Genomic DNA, 23,167 nt, shown 5'->3' with positions numbered 1-23,167 from the left:
TGGACCAACAAGCCTTCTGTTATGGAGCTCTTTCAGTTGAACCAACAAGCCTTCTGTATTATAGAGCTCTTTGAGTTGGACCATATGAAAGGAAAGGGGGAAAGAGTGGAGGAAATAAAACACAAATAGAAAACGATCAAAGTACATGAATCAACAGATTGTGATGCATCAGTCAATAGACAATTATAGAAAACAATTAAAAGGCCAAGTTAGTTATATTTACCAATGTCTCAGGGTATGAATATGAGCTTCCTCTCGTTTTTAGACCAATGATACTTAATTTATTACTTTCATTGATTGAATAAAGTCTCACTAACAACTCAATGATTTAAAATGGTATAAAAACCTACTGAGGCACTTAGTCACTTTAAATGCACCTACACATTCATTAGGCTTAATCAAATAGCCTTAATCTATAAAACTGGAAATGTGTAATTCTTACAATTTGGCCCCTTTAAATGCAGTAGGACTATATTAATTTAATTCGAGGGACTTACCATTAGAACTCAGACAGGAAGCAATGTGTAACTAAACACTGGTGTTACATCTTGTTAAATAAAAGAGTAGGCCGGTGGAAGAAACAGGTTACAACAAATCATTTTCTACTGAAAACAATGTGGAATTCAAAGAATACTGCATTGTTTTCCCATACTAAGAAAATATTCCTTCAACCGTTCCAAGGACGTAGGAATAAAAGACGTGACACCATTAAAATAGGAAAAATGAAACGTTCAAACAATGAGATCATTTTATTCAATTTATTTTCCTAATCTTACTTTCACCTTTTCTGTCACTTTTTATATATATTTGTTTAGTTTTTTTTACAATGACTTGAAATGATAAATCCCCAAATAACAATTATGATTACATCTTTCAGGGGGGGGGGGGGGGCAGGGGGTGTCTTCAAAAATAATATACAGCAGTAACCAATACCGTTATCATAATTTATACATATCTTTCAAAATAAGAATAAACTTCAGTTTTACAATTTATGTTTTATACAATATTCTCTTTTTTCTCTTTTAACCTCCCATGTCTCTTAAACGTCAAGCCACACACTACTCCTCGTAGCCATGTTTGTGCCTTGAGCAAACCGTTGGGACATTGGAAGCGTGAGAGCAAAACAGTTCACAAAAAATGACATTAATGTACACAAAATTGTATTTCTTTATAGTTAAAGTTGTACAAACTGACAGTCACATGGTCAGTGCGTTCACCAGGGGTCACCAGGTCAGGTCAGGGTACGAGACACAGAGGGGCACAGTGTTAAGACTTGGAGGCCAGTTCATCAGGGCAAACTCCCAATGTCGAGTTTACGCTCCTTATTGTGTTTTGTACGTGAGAAAGATTGCTTGGGGGGGGGGGGGGGGCTGAGAGCTGTTGATAAGAGTGTACAGTTAAACGTTTTAAGGTCGGTCTTTGGTCATTTTTGAAAAAGCAGGAGTTAAAATGAACAAAGTCTATCTGGGTTAAAGTGCATTAGAGGATTCCACTGAAAGGAGTTTCGCCCCCCTGCTGGAAAGGGAATGACAGGTCTGTGGTCTCCGTAATTGTCTCGTCACTCTGTTAGCAGTCAAAACAGCTGTCAAACGACCCGCCAGAGCCAGACACACTGCAACGAGAGAGCGCAGGGTTAAGGTCTCCCTCGCAGAGCCTGCTGCTGTAGTCGGATTGAAATTGTGATGTCGTTCTATTTTAATATAATCACTGCTCGTCGGCTGTACTGTAAATAACTCCGGGTTTATAATTAGCCGTTTGAGGGATATCACCATTTGCACACAAAAAAAGTCAGGATGAATCGGACCAATCGGATAGTTGTATTCAGCGACGCAAGCGATTCAAGTAATCTGAGGGCTTTTAGGAGGCCTCACTAGCTAAACAGTACAACACTGATCCACGTAGGATTAAAGCAGCTGGAAGTGGTATTTTCTCTGTTAAAATAAGTGGTCTACGTGTTAAAATAATAGCTCTACATTCTGACAGCCATCACTGTAAAGAAGTAAAATAATCCGCCAGCAAATTTGGCTATTGTACAAACAAAAGTACAAATATCTAGGGTTCTCTCTCCTGATTGGATAAAGTGAGAAGGGATACCAGGAAATGTATTTTGTGTTTACTGCAGAGCGGAGGGACTGGGAGACCCATGTTACTGACCAGACACTCTATATCAGTGATGGCTGTCGGAATGTAGAGCTATTGAACACTTATTTTAACAGGAAAAACACCCCATACGGCACGCGTCAGTTAACATAATATGCGTGGAGCTGTTGAAACCAGCGGCGCGTAGTGGAGATGAGTGGCTTCCGCGCTGCGCCTGACCTCAGCCGGGAAGACCAACAGCGGCAAACGCCGACTCTGCCGGATCTACGACAACAATGTGCTTTTTTAAGCCAGATCATCACATCAGCGAGGCGGAGAGGAGTGCAGTGACCTCACCGGAACAACCTTTTGAGTTGGTCAGACTCCAGAGAAATCATTCAACTAGAAGACAACATGACGTTTGCTATAAATATGTCTTTTCATTCAAATATAGTTATCCAAAAAAAGAAAAAAAAAGAAATTTCCGTTGAATCAATTGCTGTGAAATCAAACTTTTGCCCCTAAGTGAAATCAAGAAATGCCAAAAAATATTTACAAACGTCCTTTTGGAAGAAGCTAACGGCGCCGTTACTAAAAAAAAAAAAAAAAAAAAAAAAAAAAAAAAAAAAAACGCGTTGTGTTGAAATGATGAATAAATATCCGCTTGCGAGTTAAAACAGGAGAGAAACCCTCAGCTGTGCTACATGCTAGAGAGCAGAATACAGGCTTGTTTCTCTGCAAAAGACAAGAAAAAGAACCTCTCTCTTCCCCCCCCCCCCCCCCCCCCCCCACTATAAAAATACCTAGAATCTACAAGTAGGATAGAAAAAAACTTTACATGTACAAGTCATTTACATCCAAGGCCATGTTCCATGGAGTGGCAGGTGATGAAGAGCATGATGAAGAGCAGGCGAGTGTGTTCAGTGGTGATCCAGGACATCCCGCCCGCCTGAGGCGACGGACCGAGAAGATATCCAGCATCTTAGCTCCCAAAGACCAAAACGTCCCGTTTCTGCGTGAGACGGAAATGTCAGACACCCCCCCCCCCCCAGAGAGTTCTACCGGGCGGTTATGGGTCCGGCGGCGAGGTCCTCGAGTTCTCTCGCTGTAGTCCAGAACTTAAGGAGAGCGGTTCAGAAGGTAGGGCTTCGACGGGCGAAGAGAATATCCGCCCTCAGTCTTTTTCGTCGTCCCTTCGTCACGTTTATTGCTGGCTAAATCTAAAGTGTCTCTTTCTCCAGAATGTCTCCCTCCGGTCCATAAGCTGTGGGATGAAACCGGAGAGACTGGCGTCTTCAAAGTGGCCCTTGAGCCCTTAAGCGGAAATCAAAAGAGCTCTGTTGATTAGTGAAAATACATTTATATCACGTCTTCGAGAGGTTATCAAGTCAAACAGCAGCTCGCACCACTAAGTGCTTCCAAAGCTACGTGACGTCCTAATTATTGTAATTGGTCTTTTTCATCATCTGTGATCTCAATTAGCAACAAATCCCTGTATTAAAAACATTTGAGTATTCTTCCTTCATGTGGGCTTAAAAATCATGTTTTCCATTCAGGATTTCATCCCTTCACAATAAACCCCTTTTTTCTTCTATTCTCTTGACAACTAAAACAAAATGTTGTGTAATCAAAACAAAATCGAGTGCAAAGTACAACTGCTTCCATTACTTCATACTGTACACAGACAGTCAAATATCAGCCTTTTTCAGTCTAATTTCCGTGGACATTAAATCACGCGTCCGGCAGAGATCCTGGGTAACAGAAAGACCTGGATTCGCCGGCTCCCTTTCACCTTCACTCAGCAAGAGACCCCTGGGGCTCAGGTGGGCCAGACTCCACCTCCCAGGCCACTCCTTGGTTTCACTTTCACCTTGATAATTAAATGTATGTAGTGTATACTCCAACAGTCTTTAAAGCTTGTGATTCTCCCCTCTGTTGCAGTTTAAAACCTTGATTTTGTCAATCAAATTGTACATATTTTAAATCGATTGTTATCCTTACTTGTATTATGATTTTATATGCCTTTTTTCTTTGCTCAACTCTGTATGTATGAGGGAAACCTCAGTTGCCTTTCGAGTTTAAATAGGTTTTAGATTAGATTAAATTAAGTTTACGACACATAGTCGTCAGCATAGGCATGGAGTTTGCTTCGTCAGTTAACAGTGTCGGGTATCTACTCCTCAAGGCGAGTACCTTGTGTCGGTTTGTGTTAAGTGTTAGTACCAGAAATGTTAGGCTACTGCGACTGAAACCTTCACATGGGGAGTGACGGGAGGTTCGATTCCCACTGGAGGCTTCCAGCCCACCTGAACTCTGGGACTCTGTTTCATCGTAAAAACAAATGGAGAAGCAGCAAATAATAAATCCACCCGGCTCCTTCTCTCTCTCTGGAGACAGAGTCTCACAAGAACACATTTCATCGTTCTTGTTACTGCTCCTTTTAGGCTACGTTCACACTACAAGCAATAGTGGGCCAAATCTGATATTTTCTTTTTTTTTATCCACTTTTTCTCCCATTTTCTCCCATCCCAATTTCGTATCATCCAATTCAACCCTCCCCTGTCACGAACGCTGTTTCTTGCCTCCCACAAGCCGGCTGCAATGTGGACTAAGTCATACATAGCACAAGTCCCCTCCGGTACTTGAGGTAACAGCAGTCGCATCTTTTCACCTGCGCAGCTCGATCTCTCAGTGGCGAGGAGTAACGCGTGGGAGGCTCACGCTGCTCCAGACACTTCCTGATTCTACTGCGCAGGTGCACCAACCGACCTGTAGGAGTCGCTGTCCACAACGCCCGATCCCCACCCATCAGTTTCCCACCCCCTAATATGGCCAATGTGTATTAGTACGGACGACCAGCTAAACTGAAAGCAAATGTAGAGCGCTGGGCTCGAACAGGCAAGCCCAGCGTCTCCAGATTTCGTGGTGAGCGCCTTGCCCACTACGCCACATAGCCGCCCCCAAATCTGATATTTTCTTGCTCAGATCAGTTGACAGTGTGAACAGCACAAATCACATGGAATCTGATCTTTTTTATTCTGATTTGGGCCACTTTCATATGTGGTCCTAAATCAGATACAGGTCTGATCTTTTTGCAACGCGACCACAGTCTCAACAGTCATGCGACTTTTATGTCACTGTAGATTGACAATCCTTTTTTACGAGACCAGTTCATACTGGAATCTGATCGTGGCCACATAAGAAAAATGTATCAGAATTGAGCACTAAGGCTTGCAGTGTGAACGTAACCCTAGTCTGTCCAAACAGTTTAAAAAAAACCTTCGATGCAACACAAAGGGAATGTAAAACACCACAAACACACACACAAACACACACACACACAGACCCTCAGGGCATTTCTCCTCCTCGACCCCTAGAAACGTCCCCTCACCTGGGTTAACTGGAAAAGGTCATCCGATTAGGCTAAAGGTCGGGGGAAACACGCCACCAAGTGTGGTCGACAGGTAACACAGCAAGCTTTACATGTTTGAGGAACTCGACAAGGCTGCTACTTGCCTCCTGACCAGCGCTTCATATGGTTTACATGTTGAAGGAACTCGACAAGGCTGCTACTTGCCTCCTGACCAGCGCTTCATATGCTTTACATGTTTGAGTTACTCGACAAGGCTGCTACTTGCCTCCTGACCAGCGCTTCTTACGGTTTACATGTTGAAGGAACTCGACAAGGCTGCTACTTGCCTCCTGACCAGCGCTTCTTACGGTTTACATGTTGATGGAACTCGACAAGGCTGCTACTCGTCTCCTGACCAGCGCTCCATATGGTTTACATGTTGATGGAACTCGACAAGGCTGCTACTTGCCTCCTGATCAGTGCTTCATATAGTTTACATGTTGAAGGAACTCGACAAGGCTGCTACTCGTCTCCTGATCAGTGCTTCATATAGTTTACATGTTGAAGGAACTCGACAAGGCTGCTACTCGTCTCCTGACCAGTGCTTCATATGGTTTACATGTTGAAGGAACTCGACAAGGCTGCTACTCGTCTCCTGACCAGTGCTTCATATGGTTTACATGTTGAAGGAACTCGACAAGGCTGCTACTTGCCTCCTGACCAGCGCTTCTTACGGTTTACATGTTGAAGGAACTCGACAAGGCTGCTACTCGTCTCCTGACCAGCGCTTCATACGGTTTACATGTTGAAGGAACTCAACAAGGCTGCTACTTGCCTCCTGACCAGCGCTTCATACGGTTTAAAACATGATTCCGCCTGATTCCCGGAGTACAAGAGCGCCGCTAAGGAAATGCCACCGGTGGGAGAATTCACCTGGTCGATATGTATCATCAGTGAAGATGACGTGGCCTGTTGCTTTGGGGCTTTCTATGTTTTTATAATCACCGTCTGAATGTTCATATCTCAGCCAAACCGATATCTTTGGAAAGGGACGGGGAGATTCCTACCGCATACACACTCACACCTTCAGACACTCGACAGGGGAACGGGTCCCTCTACCCAAATACATGGAAGTCACCAGAACCCGCAGCGTGCACACACACACACACAAACTCAGATTCCAGGGACATTTGAAAAAAAATAGCTTATTCTTCATAAACAACAACTGTGTGGACAGTGCCAAAAAAAATAACAATACATCTTCTTCATCTTTACATCTTCCTCTTCTTCTGGGGGAGTTTGGAAGAGTGCTTTTTTTCATCACACCTAAATGTAGGTTTTTCTATCCAGTCTCTCAGTAGTTTGTTTGGTTGTGTAGCCGAGTCTCGAGTCTCACTGAGCCGCCTGGAGAGAGGCCCTCTGGCTGCCTGGAGAGAGGCCCTCTGGCTGGCCGGAGAGAGGCCCTCTGGCTGCCCGGAGAGAGGCTCTCTGGCTGCCTGGAGAGAGGCCCTCTGGCTGCCTGGAGAGAGGCCCTCTGGCTGCCTGGAGAGAGGCCCTCTGGCTGGCCGGAGAGAGGCCCTCTGGCTGCCCGGAGAGAGGCTCTCTGGCTGCCTGGAGAGAGGCCCTCTGGCTGCCTGGAGAGAGGCCCTCTGGCTGCCTGGAGAGAGGCCCTCTGGCTGCCTGGAGAGAGGCTCTCTGGCTGCCTGGAGAGAGGCCCTCTGGCTGCCTGGAGAGAGGCTCTCTGGCTGCCTGGAGAGAGGCCCTCTGGCTGCCTGGAGAGGCCCTCTGGCTGCCTGGAGAGAGGCCCTCTGGCTGCCTGGAGAGAGGCTCTCTGGCTGCCTGGAGAGAGGCCCTCTGGCTGCCTGGAGAGAGGCCCTCTGGCCGCCTGGAGGATGTCTACTTCACCTCCAAGATGGAAGGGTTCGACTCCATGATGGCCACGATGATTTTGTCGATGTAGTCCTGGAGTCTGTAGTTGATATCCTCTTGCTTGTGAACGGCCTCCATCAACTAGAAACAGAGAGAGAGAGAGGTTACAACATGGCCTCCATCAACTAGAAACACAGAGAGAGAGAGAGGTTACAACATGGCCTCCATCAACTAGAAACACTTCTAGTCTTTCACTTCTAGAGTAGATTTAACTTCATGGGAAGCAGAGAAAGAAGACTCTAGAGCAGGGGTAGGCAACCCTAGGCACGCGTGCCTGCATAGGCACGCAGGGGCATTTTCATTGGCACAGGGGGCAGCATTAAAAAATAAAAAATAAAAATAAATTTATTTTTTTGCTTTGAAATATTATAGTGAAATATTTTGCACTGTTGTCGCATTTATCTTGTTGAAATCCTCCCACAGGTTCTTTTTTGTAAGTCGACTGTTTTGCACACCCCTATGATGCTATGCTGCTCAGCTGTCAGCAGGCCGGCCGCGCGCAGTTCCCAGGTAATCACACAGTGCTGCGGTTGCATTCTGTATGTGCCGTCTTTCATGATGGCAACCCCCGCTAAGAAAGTTAAAGCAAAGGAAATTCGGGCATTCCAGCCCTCGTGGACAGACGACTACGGGTTTGTGTGTCAGAAGGACCGTGCTGTGTGTACTTTATGTTTAGAAAATGTAGTTTGCAGAACGTCAGGTGTGAAACGCCATTTTGAGACGAAGCATCAAAAAAGTTTCAAAGATCAGGCGGATAAGGCAGAATAGATTAAACGTGCCGTGGCCAGGTATGGAAAGCAAGCCAGCACCCTCAAAGTGTTCACGACTGCTAAAAACCACGCAACTGAAGCAAGCTATCGCATTGCTCATTGCATTGCGAAATGTGGAAAGCCATTCACTGATGGCGAGTATATCAAGGAGGCTTTTCTCTGTAGCTCAGATGTTTTGTTTGAAGGCTTGCCAAACAAAGAGACAATCAAATCAAGGATAAAAGATATCCCCATGTCAGCTTGAAGTGTCGAGCGACGCATCAACGAAATGTCAGAAAATATCAGAGAACAGCAAACAGCTGGATTAAAAGATGCTCCGGTGTGCAGCTTAAAGTGACCAACTACAGCCCCCAGATAACGGAGCTCAGTAAAGCAAAACTGTTTGTCTGCATTGCACCCCCACCCCAACTCAGATTTAGGGTTGATACAACCATCATAATAATATTGTTAATAATAACAATAACAACATATAGAGTCGCAGGGAGAGAGGATATTTTCGCTGAGGTATGGGACAGTTTTCTACACCTGACTGAACGGTCTGGGGACAAATGATTAAGGTGGGATTACAATGTTGTCAAGGATGAATATGAAAAAGGGGATCTGATCTGATGGTACTTGTGCTTTATAATGTATTGTGTATGTATGTACATGTATTTTATGTCCGGATGGTGTATCTATGGAACGGTCACTGTCTCTATCACACTCACATGTGCGCAGGTATAGCCGCATACAAGTATCTAGGATACACATATTCATGTGTACATAATAGGTTTACACACACTCATATACACAAGGATAAGTTATACACGTCAGGGGTACACATACATGCGCACACTCACTTATAGGAAATAGGCATACACACACCTACATATACACATAGTTGAAGTATAGGCTTTCACTGACACATATGGGGGATACACATGTATATAGGAGACACACACATATGTAGCTGAGATGCACATATATATACACGTCTGAGATATACACTCACATAGGGGGCAGAGGCACACATGGATACGAGACACACACAAGAGATAGGAGTACAGTCACATACCAGGAAGATGCACACACACACATATGAGGCATGTACACATGCTTACGTGATACACGTACCCACATACATGTGTTGGAGACATGCATGCATGCATGTTATCATGCACAACTGCATGTGTCTGGGGCGCTTTCTCTCACATGCAATATGGAGAAGGGTGGCATCCCGATAGAGGATGCAGCACATACCTGCTCGAAGGTAGTTCGGTCAACATGCAAAGTATATATATCAGGGATGTATACGCATAATGTATAGTATAGTATGTTTCTTTTTTCGTAAGTCTTTTTTTATTTTCCATGTCAGTTGTTAATGTATTTGTATGAGTCCTTTACATGTTTTGTATGTTCTTACAAAAAAGAAAAAGGCAAATCCTGGAAATTGCATATGATGATGTGGAAAGAGATGTTTTGAATATTGGAGAGATTTGTGCAAAAAATATCAAAAAAAAAAAAAAAAAAAATAACAATAACAATAATGATGTAATAATGTAAAAATTATTAAAAATACCTGATTATGAGAAAAAAATATTACGATGCATGGAATATTGTTGATAAGGCACACTAGTTACAACTATATTTCAAACTGGCACTTCATGTCAAAAAGGTTGCTGACCCCTGCTCTAGAGCAGTGATTCCCAACCTGGGGTCCGCGGACCCCCTGGGGGTCCGCCAGGGGGCGCAGGGGGTCCGCCAGACCACAGATGATTTGAGGTCTTTAAAAAAAAATAAAAAAAAAATATTTATTTTTTATTATCATCAGAAGCATGAATAGTCTCTCCACTACAATAAAAAATAAAGATAAATAAATAAACATCTAGACATGATTTTTGAACGTTAACAGTAGGCTACCGGGTAGCCGCTAAAACGCGAATCAGTTGACTATCACTTTCTGTAGCTAGCCTAGCACGCTAGTTAACTTTCTCGGCTCGTCTGCAGTCAGCCGCCAGAGGCGAAAATGTGTGACAAACGAAAAGGAGATGACGGCAGCTCATCTGCAAAAAAAGTTAGGACCTACAGCAATCGCGAAAATTACATCACCATGGGCTTCACTGAGGGACCAGACAAACGACCTGAGTGTGTGATTTGTGGAGAAAAGTTGGCAAACTCGAGCCTGAAGCCCAGCAAGCTGAAGAGACATCAGGCGTCTAAGCACCCAGAAACCGTTGGGAAGGATCCAGACTTTTTTCGGAGGAAATAACAGTCTCTCAAGGCGAACAAGCCTGTTGATGTTAGAGTAGCGTGGAGCAGGGGTGGCAGTGATTTACAGAAGGCTACCGAAGCCTCCTTTGAGTGTTCGCTTTTAATTGCAAAAGCAAAGAAACCGCACAATATTGGCGAGCAGCTCATCAAACCAGCCTGCATCAAAATGGTTTAGAAACTGTGCGGCCCACAGGTGGCGGATAAACTAAAATCAGTACCACTCTCGAACAATGTAGTGAAAGACCGAATTGATAAGATGTCAAGTGATTGCGAGCAGCAGCTGTCAGAAAAGCTTAGAAAGGGTCCATTTGCCATACAACTTGATGAAACTACAACTGTCGCAGACGAGGCTGTGCTCATCGTTTATGTGCAATATATTGAAAATGAGGATCTGAAGCAGGACATTCTCATGTCAGTCAACCTTACTACCACCACTCGAGGTGAGGATATTTTTACTGCAGTGGATTCTTACTTCATTCAACATAAATGCAAACCGTTCTCCATTAGGGCCTGATTTGAGAGGATGAATACAGGATTTGAATATTGGCCAACATTTTGAAATACATATGGTGCAAGATTAGATTTGTTGATTGAAGGCACAAGTCAAAGAAGCATAGTGGGTCTAATTATGATGCATATGCCTGTGTATAAGCAGTTTGTTATTAAAATGACAAAAAAAAGGTATTAAACCCAGCTAGGACAGATTCTCTCTGCTACTGATTGGAATTTCCTGTCTCATATTTAGTTTAATTTGTTGCATTGATTTGTTCCATAAATGCAAACCGTTCACCATTAGGGCCTGATTTGAGAGGATGAATACAGCATTTGAATATTGGCCAAACATTTTGAAATGCATATGGTGCAAGATGAGATTTGTTGATTGAAGGCACAAGTCAAAGAAGCATAGTGGGTCTAATTGTGATGCATATGCCTGTGTATAAGCAGTTTGTTATTAAAATGAAAAAAGAGGGGGTCCGCGAATTTCATCAGAGATGTTTGGGGGTCCCTGGGGGGAAAAAGGTTGGGAACCACTGCTCTAGAGAATAGATGACATGTTACACAGCAATGGTAGAGGATTTATCAATATTTTGGATTTAAACACCGCAGCAGCTTGACTGGAGAGGAGCTCAGATGAGCTCAGATTTTTTCTCATCAGCTGCGACAGAAAGTCTGCGGGAGAAAATTGGTGTGTGTGTGTCTTTCCATTGGTTAACATTATTGGGCTGAACATTTTCAGCCTATTGTAATGGCCCTGATGTGTTACAAATAGGGGTGTAACGACGCAACCTCACAACGATTAAATTCGATTACGATTCTTCAGGCTACGATTCAATGCATCATGAAATCTCTTCATTTGACCATGATTCGATTCGATTAATTCCCCACAATTTTTTTGAATACACAAATGTGGCTAAAAACATAAAAAAAAAGAAATTATTATAAATAATTTTTATTTTGATTAATTTCTATTATAATCGATTCTAACATTTTCAAATCGATGCAGTTGAATCGTCACATTAGAATCGATGCATTTCGATGCATCGTTACACCCCTACAAACATATCATTCATTCATGGTTTTGTTTCGGGGACACCTATAGGGGAGAGGAGGGGAGGGGAGAAACAGCCCAGTGCAGTGTTAATTTGTTCCGTCAAGCTTCAACGATTTATTCATCATTTAAATTTGGCAATACAAGCTTAATATTCAACGTTAAAGATCAAAGTAAGCCAGTGTAAAGTCAAGTAAAGATATTGAGCATTAATTTGTAAAATATGAAACCCTAGTTTCCCCTAGTGTCGTATGAGACGTATTCGTCGTATGGCTGGATGTACCGAACCGTGATGTCTGTACAGTGAAGTCGCGGGACGAATACACGTACCGTTACACCCCTACTATATATATATATATACACAGTATATATACAGCACTATTGTACATGCTATCATACAGAGTTATATGGGTAGACTATAGTATGAGGTGGGTAGTTATGATTATTATGATCACTATAATTACAGGGTAGGTGTCACAGCATACTGTAGCTATGCTAATCACAGCAGAGAGATTACAGTGTAGCTGTCATTGGTGACGACGGTAAAGGTTCATAACTCAAGCACACGGCGTTCTGGATACTGAGCTAATGTCCTGGTCAAGGTCTCCGATAGGACGAGGAGTTTATATGCAGTCGTGTCCTGATCACACATATCATCACCGTCCACCCGGGTACACGGAACACAGCGTTACCATGGAAACGGAAACCGGAAAAAGCCAACAGGCGTTTATTACGTGCCTCAATATCCCAGCAGTCGTAATCGGATTGTCGCATTGGTCGGGATATGAGCTTATCCTTGACATGTGGGTGATTCCGGTTATTGTAAACGGGAGATTTGGACTTGTTTCACTGTTAATAACGTCATGGTTTGCAGAGCGGTGTTGCACGCAGCTTTTCTCTCATTATATTGTGGACATCTTTGCACCCGTGGTATATTTCTGGTCTGTGGACTTCCCTTTTGCTATCGACAATTAATCAAAAATGACATCCACTCCACTAAACAACTAGTCTAGAAATAGAGGGTGGAGTGATTGACATGTGGGTGATTGACAGGTGTATTGTATCCCCATGCATGTGTATACCCTTCATTATCTATTATATATTTGAGTCACTGTGCCGTCCGTTACTGTACGTGTTGATGTGTATTGTTGACGGTAACCTGCCAAGAGACTGCAGATGAACTGGTACAAATGCATCAAAATGGCAACATTTATGTTTTAATATTGTACACTCATCTGCACCTCTGTTTACACAGTTTATTCTTCTCATTTTCTATATTCAGATTTAATTATATTGCCTATATGCATGTCTTTCGACTATTACCCTGCCCATACCTGTACCTCCCCTCCCCCATGCTGCTATGATGCCCACATTTCCCCCAAGGGGATCAATAAAGGAATATCTTATCTCATCTTACATGGTCCCGAAACAAATTAATGAAAAATACATTCATAAATAATAAAATATTCATAATAAAAATGAAGATACCCAGTTCCTGCTAGCTAGCCACAGAGCTAATGCCCAGTAATGGGATCACTTTCCATGCTGCACAACAGGCGGACGGTGTGACCGAAGCGAGACGGAGCCCAGACTGGATCCTCGCGACGGCCTCGCTGGGCGAGCGGCTCAACAGGAAGTGAATAATAGGCAGAGAGAACTGCTGCGGTCTGAGGAGATAAATCCACCCGGCGCAGGGAGAGAGGATACAGGGCATCATCGCTTATTTAAATCACTGCCGTCTGCAAAGAGCTACTGCCGGATTAAAGCACACGCCGCTTGTTTTGAGGAGAGATTTTTTATCTGGAGGCAGCGAGATTCGTTAAGCAACGGGCCCAGCTGTGACCGGGCTCCAGACTGCGGCTTGTTCCTTCATCACTTATTGACTTGATTATTTATTTACCCCCTGCAACTATGTTGACGTACTGTAAGTGTACAGGTCAACTGCTGTGTTGATGTGTATACTGCACCTTGTGTATACTGCACCTTGTGTATACTGCACCTTGTGTATACTGCACCTTGTGTATACTGCACCTAGTGAATACTGCACCTTGTGTATACTGTACCTAGTGTATACTGTACCTTGTGTATACTGCACCTAGTGTATACTGCACCTTGTGTATACTGCACCTTGTGTATACTGCACCTAGTGTATACTGTACCTTGTGTATACTGCACCTAGTGTATACTGCACCTTGTGTATACTGCACCTAGTGTAGACTGCACCTAGTGTATACTGCACCTTGTGTATACTGCACCTAGTGTATACTTCACCTAGTGTATACTGCACCTAGTGTATACTGCACCTTGTGTATACTGCACCTAGTGTATACTGCGCCTTGTGTATACTGCGCCTTGTGTATACTGCACCTAGTGTATACTACACCTAGTGTATACTGTACCTAGTGTATACTGCACCTAGTGTATACTGCACCTAGTGTATACTGCACCTTGTGTATACTGCACCTAGTGTATACTGCACCTAGTGTATACTGCACCTTGTGTATACTGCACCTAGTGTATACTGCACCTTGTGTATACTGCACCTAGTTTATACTGCACCTAGTGTATACTGCACCTTGTGTATACTGCACCTAGTGTATACTGCACCTAGTGTATACTGCACCTTGTGTATACTGCACCTAGTGTATACTGCACCTAGTGTATACTGCACCTAGTGTATACTGCACCTTGTGTATACTGCACCTAGTGTATAGCACCTAGTGTATACTGCACCTAGTGTATACTGCACCTTGTGTATACTGCACCTAGTGTATACTGCACCTAGTTTATACTGCACCTTGTGTATACTGCACCTAGTGTATACTGCACCTAGTTTATACTGCACAAGGTGCTACTGACTACTGTCCACGTAATCATTTTAAATATTTTAAAAACACAAATAGTTTAAAAACACACTTCTTCAACCAATATCTGAAATGAAAAATTCTAATAAATAAAAAAAACACAAACCTTCTTACTGTCCTATACTACCGTGCACTCATCCTACTATACTAATATGTCTTATGTCTATGCACTCAATACTGCAGCACCCAAGTTTCAGCACCGAATTTTATTATTAGTATTATTGCACAATCGAAGCGGGCATGACCACCCGCATTTCACTGTATGCCCTGGTATGTATGTGACAAATAAAACTCTTGAATCTTGAATCTTAATGTGCACGTCAACAAATGTGTCTCTCAGTAAAGCTGAAGTGGGTGTGATGCCTGTGATGTAGTGCTGAGAGCGGCTGACCTCTCCTCGAGACACGGAGCTGATCTCAGCAGCCAGGGAGTCGGAGAAGGAGGAGGCGGACAGCAGGCTCTTGGCTCCCTGGATGCTCAGGTTGATGATCTGGCCGTTCAGCTCGTCGTTCTGCTCCTTCAGGCTGCGGTTGTCCTAGAACGGGAAGAAAAGATCACACGGTCGCTCAGATACGGTCTCTTTCGTCGCGGCCGCCGTGTGAATCTAGACGAGTCCTCCTGTTCCAAGGTGGGATTAGGGATGTGCATGACTGGACCAAGATCATTTTCCAATAGTCTACTGTTCTGAAGACCGAATATTCAAAAAAAAATTCTACCCTCCCCCCAATTAAAAAATAAATAAAAAAAACACGAAAGTTATTTTCTGTTTCAGTTTAAATTCAGTTAAAATGTTCAGTTTCGGTTAAATTCAGTTATTCTTTTTAATAGAATGGATCATTAAAATCAAAGGGTATCGCACATAAATAGGCACTTCAGATATAATCCTTCAGAACGTTGATCGGCTCAGCTGATAAATAATAAATAAATCAAAATGACACCATTCACCATCGTAGCCTATAATAACAGCATTGCATTGGCCCATCAACCGGGTTTAACAAACAAACAGAAACAGTAGCATGTGCATCTTTTAGATCAATTAGGCTATGAAAATTAGGCTACTTCTAAATATAAAAATTAATGAAATAAGAATGGTTTGCTCCCCTAAAAAATAAATAAATGATTTGATAGATATTTTTCGACTGTCATGAAAATCGAATGTGGAGACTGGCACGACTAACTCATCCCCAGTAGAGATGGGCATTGATTTTAGAAGTATATTATTAAAAATAATGGAATTGTTTATGCGAATATCATTTTGTCTCAAAGATATTTCCCCTTGTTTTCACCGGTCACGTTTGCCATGTTGTTTCACTAAGCTCACACATTTCAAGCATCAGCGATGTAACGCTCAGAATTAATGCTTTTGTTCCCGGAAATACGCTAGCCTGGTCCGCTAGTGTTAGCCTGGTCCGCTAGTGTTAGCCTGGTCCGCTAGTGTTAGCCTGGTCCGCTAGTGTTAGCCTGGTCCGCTAGTGCTAGCCTGGTCCGCTAGTGTTAGCCTGGTCCGCTAGTGCTAGCCTGGTCCGCTAGTGTTAGCTGTTAGCAATGACAGCAGCCAGCCAGCCAGCTCGCTTGTAAAAACAAAATCATATGTTAACATGGGGGGTCATTTTGTGAGTTTCGCCCATCCCTAGTTCCAAGCGTAATGTCTATTTATTTATTTTCTTCATCATAGTTGTTTGAGAGAACACCACACATGATCTACATGGACCTAACAAAGATGTGGAGAAGTGAAGTGAAGTGAAGGGAACCCACCTGTTTCAGCCTCTTGATCTCCTGCTCCAGCTCCGCCTCCCGGGTGCGTGTCTGGTACTCCTGCAGCCCTGCGCTGGGAGAGCGCCCCCTCTTGGCCTCCGCCTCCAGCTTGTACAGCTGAAGGTGCTCCAGCTGTTTCCTCAGGTCCTCAATGAGCTGCGGAGCAAACATTTAAAAATGTTATATAATCTTTGTTTTATAATTAGTATTATTATTATCTTTTTATTTCATTGTCATTACACAGTACAGTACAACGAAAGGTGATTGTAATCACCAATGTACAGGTGATTAAACTGGGTACATAATATATAAATTTGTACTACTGAGTAATAGTGGTAATAATCAGATGCATGTACAGAGTTGTAGTATTAATATGTACAGTGATACAGGTATAAATACTTGTAAATGAGTTAATTCTTGTTATTTGTCCGACAGTATTGTGTCCCAATGCTAATTACATATGGTAATTAAACATTAAAACACCTGCGGCTTATAGTCCAGTGCGGCTTATATATGTACACATCATTCAATTTAGCTGCTGCGGCTTATAGTCAGGTGCGGCTTATAGTGCGAAAATTACGGTAAATATAAATATATAAATTATAAATGTATATATACGGTATATACAGATAGATAGATAGATAGAAACTTTATTGCCATTTCAACACTGTTGATTGGGATTTGTCTTGGTGCCACGTACAGTACAGACAATGTTAAAAACATACAATATAAAAACACAAGAATACAATATAAAAACACAAGAGTACAATAAAAAAACACAAGAATACAATATAAAAACACAAGAGTACAATCCCCACAATAAAGTTTTACACAAACAATTAAAAAGAAAAAATGCTACAGTACCTCAAATAAATTGCTCAGTGTTCCAGTTTAAAGTGCATATTGCCTTAAAGTGCATGTTGGCTGGTGCTAGCCCTTGTTGTGCAAAGTGCCTGTACATTTGTACTCGAGTTCAGGTGACGGACAGCCTCGGGATATGTACTGTTTTTAAAACGGGATGTCCTGCACCTGAGACTTTGGAGTCTTCTGCCAGATACAGCACTATTGTACATGCTATCATACAGAGTTATATGGGTAGACTATAGTATGAGGTAGCATCGTGCCTCCATGCAAATCTGGGTTTAGATTCAGGGTTATCTGAATGTCTCTGTGGTGATATAATCACAGGGTGAACCAGGGTACAAGAAACTCCATCCATAGCTCGTTTCTACTTCTTCTTCTTTGGGCTGCAGACTAACGTAGTCAGATGAAGCTGCAGTGCTGCGCTGGACGACTACAGTCACTGCACGTCATTAAAATAAAAGAAACAGTGGAGTTGTTTAATGATTATATATATAGCGTTGTAGTTTTTGCCGACACTGAGCATTTTGGGCCGGAGGCGGCCGCCCTCAAATCTTCTCTGCATGAAAAACCTTGCTGCAGTAACACTCAAGATAACATTATATAAGATATATACCATTATATAAGATATAATATTGCTTTTTTGTATTTGCAGCAAAAAGGCACACATCGTTTGATTAAATGGAAACAACTTCTGGAGATAACCATCATCGTTGGACTTCTAACCAATAAACGCACTGATCTTTTAACGTTCTGTTAGACTGTAGCCCATATCTTCCAAGTTTTTTTTATATCCACTTTTTTCTCCTTATTTTCATCCCAATTCTCCCCTCCCCTGTCTTGAACGTTGCTCACATATGCCCCCCACTGGTCGGTTGTAGGGAGGATAGAAGCCTTGCATCACGTGTCCCCTCCGGTACACGAGGAGGCAGCCTGTCACATCTTTTCACCTGCCAGCGCGGACTCTCATTGGCGAGGTGTAACGTGTGGGAGGCTCACACTACCCCCCGCCACTTCCTGTCTCTGCTGTGCAGGTGTCCCCCAACCGACCTGTAGGAGTCGCTGTCCACAATGTCCAGATTACCACCCGCTGACTCTGCCAATTGAGCCAGTATGACGGCCGGTCCAAGCCAGAGGCAATGCTGACACCCGGATTCGAGACCGGAGTCTCTTGCATTGGTGACGAGCGCAATCTCCGCTGCGCCGCCCAGCCGCCTCATATCTTCCAAGTTTACAGTTGCCTGGACAACGGGAAAAGCTACAGCTGGGTATCATTTTAATGGTTGATACACTGTGGTGCATTCAACAGAACAGACCATGTTGGCTAAACCTAAAGCAGCTTTGTAGCTCCGCAGTCATCAGTTAGCCAGAAAGCTGTAACGTCACGATGCATCAAAGTGATAGAAAACCGTCATGCAATCAATCAACACAGGGTACTTTGTGTGTATACTGCACCTTGTGTATACCGTTTACTTTTTACTCATAGTATACATTCAGATTTATTGTAACGTATTATAATATAACCGATATAGGGAATGCAGACCCTCAACTGCACCTGTGTTTACAGTTACACCGTTTATTTTTCTCATATTTTTATGTTCAGAGTTGATTATATTATTCACACCGTTTATTTTTCTCTTATTGTTATATTCAGATATAGGGGATCAATAAAGGAATATCTTATCTCATCAAGCGATGATTATTTATTCAGTACAGAGACAGAAGGCCTCTCCTCCTGGTTCTGGTGTTATTCAGTACAGAGACAGAAGGCCTCTCCTCCTGGTTCTGGTGTTATTCAGTACAGAGACAGAAGGCCTCTCCTCCTGGTTCTGGTGTTATTCAGTACAGAGACAGAAGGCCTCTCCTCCTGGTTCTGGTGTTATTCAGTACAGAGACAGAAGGCCTCTCCTCCTGGTTCTGGTTCAGAAGGCCTCACCTCCTGGTTCTGGTGTTATTAAGGCCTCACCTCCTGCGTGCTCTCCTTCTCCTTCTGGTTCTGGTGGCGCTCGTGGCTCAGCTTGTCGGCCATCTTCCTGCGGGCCTCCAGCTCCTCGGTCAGCCGCTCCGTCATGTCCTCCGACTCGTCCTGCAGCTTCCTCTTCTCCTGGAGGAGCGGGACCAAGAGACCAGATGAGGAGGAGGAGGAGGAGGAGGAGGGGAGCGAGTTAGAGGAAGAGGAGGAGGGGGGGAGCGAGTTAGAGGAGGAGGAGGAGGGGAGCGAGTTAGAGGAAGAGGAGGAGGGGGGGAGCGAGTTAGAGGAGGAGGAGGAGGAGGGGAGCGAGTTAGAGGAAGAGGAGGAGCGAGTTAGAGGAGGAGGGGAGCGAGTTAGAGGAAGAGGAGGGGGGGAGCGAGTTAGAGGAGGAGGGGAGCGAGTTAGAGGAAGAGGAGGAGGGGAGCGAGTTAGAGGAGGAGGGGGGGAGCGAGTTAGAGGAAGAGGAGGAGGGGGGGAGCGAGTTAGAGGAGGAGGAGGAGGGGAGCGAGTTAGAGGAAGAGGAGGAGAGCGAGTTAGAGACAGTAGAGGAATGGAAATGAGGAGAAAGGAAAGAGAGAGAAAGGACGGGACGATGACGGGGTGAAACAGGATGTAGGAGGATGGAGAGACTCGGGAGGACAGGAAGCAAAAATGGAATGTCCTTTTGTCATTCACAATGAGTCTCTGCAGGCATTTTGTGTGTCCCCCTCCTAAGCAATGCGTTTAATTATATCTAGGATGCGAAATGTCAGAGAACGATAGTTATGTAGTATAACTCTCATTAACTCAATCAGCGCCAGGGGGCGCTAGAACGCCATCGCTTTAATCAATGGGGAGACTGCGAAATTTGCGAGTGCTTAAAAGTTAAAATATATCTTATATTATAGCTATGGGTCTAATACACCCGTCGATTGTCAGTGAATTGCTTCCAGTCAACATGCACAAAACAGATTGTTTTTTCATCTGTACATTTTCGTTTTATACCGTTTTGAATATGAGTATAGTTTTGGTGATTCTTAGCAATCCCAGGAAAAGACGAGATAATAGAGAAATGTAATTATAAACTAAACAGACTCTTGTCCGAAAAGGAATAACAAGAATCAATTGGCTTATCGGGTCCTGTCCCTTATTACAATACAATTATTTTCATTCGTTTTTTCTTCCAACAAAATCACTTCTCCATCGATCAAGTTAATATATAAAATAATATATATTATTTTACAATCAATACTGTCCATCCAGTATCTTTAGAAAGCAAAATGTATCTGCTGACTAGATCAGAACAGAAACTGTAACAAACGAAAGCAAGACGAGTCAATTATTTCAGCATCTCATCTCATTCTGCACCAGTCACGAGAAAAGTCGGGTTTTAACTTTTAATCGTTATTTCTTTTATCAGCTATATCCATTCATTTTTCATCCATCCAGCCTGATGTTATCATTGGGAATGGCTCTGAGCTCGCAAAAGGGCAAATACCGCCGCCTACGCCTTCCAGCCGGTATTGCACTCCATTAGAAGATTCAATAATCAGGCGAAAAATGACAACATGATAAGTGTATTCCAATAAAACGCATCATATATATCTGTTTTCTCGTTTCACAGCTACTTTCACAGCAAGTTATTTCTTGATTATTGTTATTGTTCTAAATAAAGTATTACTTCATAACTCTAGTTATATGAATGTGGGCATCTTGCTTGGCCTCCATTGGTACTGCTCTGTGTGTGAAGGAGAACAGCCCTGTTGTACTGCTCTGTGTGTGAAGGAGAACAAGCCTGTTGTACTGCTCTGTGTGTGAAGGAGAACAAGCCTGTTGTACTGCTCTGTGTGTGAAGGAGAACAGACATGTTGTACTGCTCTGTGTGTGAAGGAGAACAAGCCTGTTGTACTGCTCTGTGTGTGAAGGAGAACAGCCCTGTTGTACTGCTCTGTGTGTGAAGGAGAACAAGCCTGTTGTACTGCTCTGTGTGTGAAGGAGAACAGACATGTTGTACTGCTCTGTGTGTGAAGGAGAACAAGCCTGTTGTACTGCTCTGTGTGTGAAGGAGAACAGCCCTGTCGTAGGGCTGAGCCCAAACGGTCGAATTCTAAATCAACATTCGAATTGTTTATTAAAAAGAAAAAAGAAATGTTATGAGTCTATTCATTCTGTTTAAACCAATGGGGGTTTTCGTCACAGTTGCAGATAAAGATTAGGCTACACTAATATTATAGTATTATACTATTACTCGTCATAAAAAATTTAATAAAACATTTATCATAAATGATGTAGCCTATCTGCATCCGCTTGGCACTCGGCGCTCCATTGCCCTTATTGGATTATTTATGTTGACGAAACTGATGAGTTACTGTATATTCATTAAAGAAAGTTGATTTAATAAAAAATAAATACTCTTTAATCAGATTAATCACTTTATTCAAATTGAGGATTTAGTTTGAGGAGATTTTATATATAATATATATAAAAACCCTGACAAAGTTCGAAGCCCCAAAACAGGCTCTACTGCCCTGTGTGTGTGAAGGAGAGCAGGCCTCACCTCCTCCAGCCTCTCGATGTTGGCTCGTAGGCAGGGAACACACGACCTCAGCTCACCGCTCTCCTCCTCCAGCTGCTGCAGTCTGGGACACAAACACACACACAACATTACAACTACAACCAGCTAACACACTGAGACACAAACACACAACATTACAACTACAACCAGCTAACACACTGAGACACAAACACACAACATTACAACTACAACCAGCTAAAACACTGAGACACAAACACACAACATTACAACTACAACCAGCTAAAACACTGACACACAAACACACAACATTACAACCAGCTAAAACACTGAGACACAAACACAACATTACAACTACAACCAGCTAAAACACAGACACAAAACATTACAACTACAACCAGCTAACACACAGACACAAACACACAACATTACAACTACAACCAGCTAACACACTGACACACAACATTACAACTACAACCAGCTAAAACAGTGAGACACAAACACACAACATTACAACTACAACCAGCTAAAACAGTGAGACACAAACACACAACATTACAACTACAACCAGCTAAAACACAGACACAAACACATAACATTACAACTACATCAGCTAAAACATTTCTGCTGCGTTCACATTCCCTTGACTAGATCAGGTATCTGCAGGTTTCAACAAGATACATAAAAAAAAAATGTGAAGACCACAAGATTTTATACCAATTTCACGACCATACGAAAAAAAACACACACACAGCGACACTGACGGCTGCACTTGCGCACCAATTTAAAATCTTGTGCGTTCCATACAAGCTCTCACCAGACGCACCAAAAAAAAAAAACGACTTGAATACAAAACATTTAATATATTTAATATTATTTAATCTCCCGACAGCCGAGCTGCCCCCCCCCCCTCCCCCAAAGATCTAATACCCGTGCTATCCAAGACTTTTTAATACCTTTTAAAGCCTTACGTTGAGAATTATGAATTTAATACTTTTGAAGACCTTTTAATACCCCGCAGCAGATACCCTGTAGATTCCAACGCCACTCTACAGAGAAAAAAACAGCCTTGTAGATTGTGAAGGTTCAGTACCACTGATGAACAGGGGGTGGCGGTAAGGAGCCAGTATGAAGGCTCAGGGACTTTAACTCCCACCATCTGTCTCTGTCTCTGAATGAATTAAGATGATGGTGATGCGTCTACTTCAGCTCATCAGGGTCATCCACTCTCACTTCACAACGTGACAAACTAACCGATATATTGCACTAGAAAA

General features: G+C 43.0%; 1 protein-coding gene across 1 annotated transcript in view; it reads right to left on the bottom strand.

Moving 5' to 3' along the window:
• Nucleotides 1-7,303: 7,303 nt before the first annotated feature.
• rab11fip3 (RAB11 family interacting protein 3 (class II)) overlaps nt 7,304-23,167 on the bottom strand; it is a 104,165-nt gene continuing 88,301 nt past the window's right edge. Inside the window, exons 9-13 of the mRNA XM_084323982.1 lie at nt 21,918-21,999; nt 19,376-19,513; nt 16,549-16,704; nt 15,185-15,328; nt 7,304-7,441 (exon numbers count right to left, since the gene is read on the bottom strand). Of these exons, the coding sequence (XP_084180108.1) occupies nt 7,328-7,441; nt 15,185-15,328; nt 16,549-16,704; nt 19,376-19,513; nt 21,918-21,999 (634 nt within the window). The 3' untranslated portion in view covers nt 7,304-7,327. The remainder of the gene's footprint in view (nt 7,442-15,184; nt 15,329-16,548; nt 16,705-19,375; nt 19,514-21,917; nt 22,000-23,167) is intronic.

This window comes from Notolepis coatsorum (assembly GCF_963971535.1).
Source record: "Notolepis coatsorum genome assembly, chromosome: 10".
NCBI classification, from domain to species: Eukaryota; Metazoa; Chordata; class Actinopteri; order Aulopiformes; family Paralepididae; genus Notolepis; species Notolepis coatsorum.
Note: the sequence above shows the minus strand (reverse complement) of the source record. Positions and strands in the feature narration are given on the sequence as shown.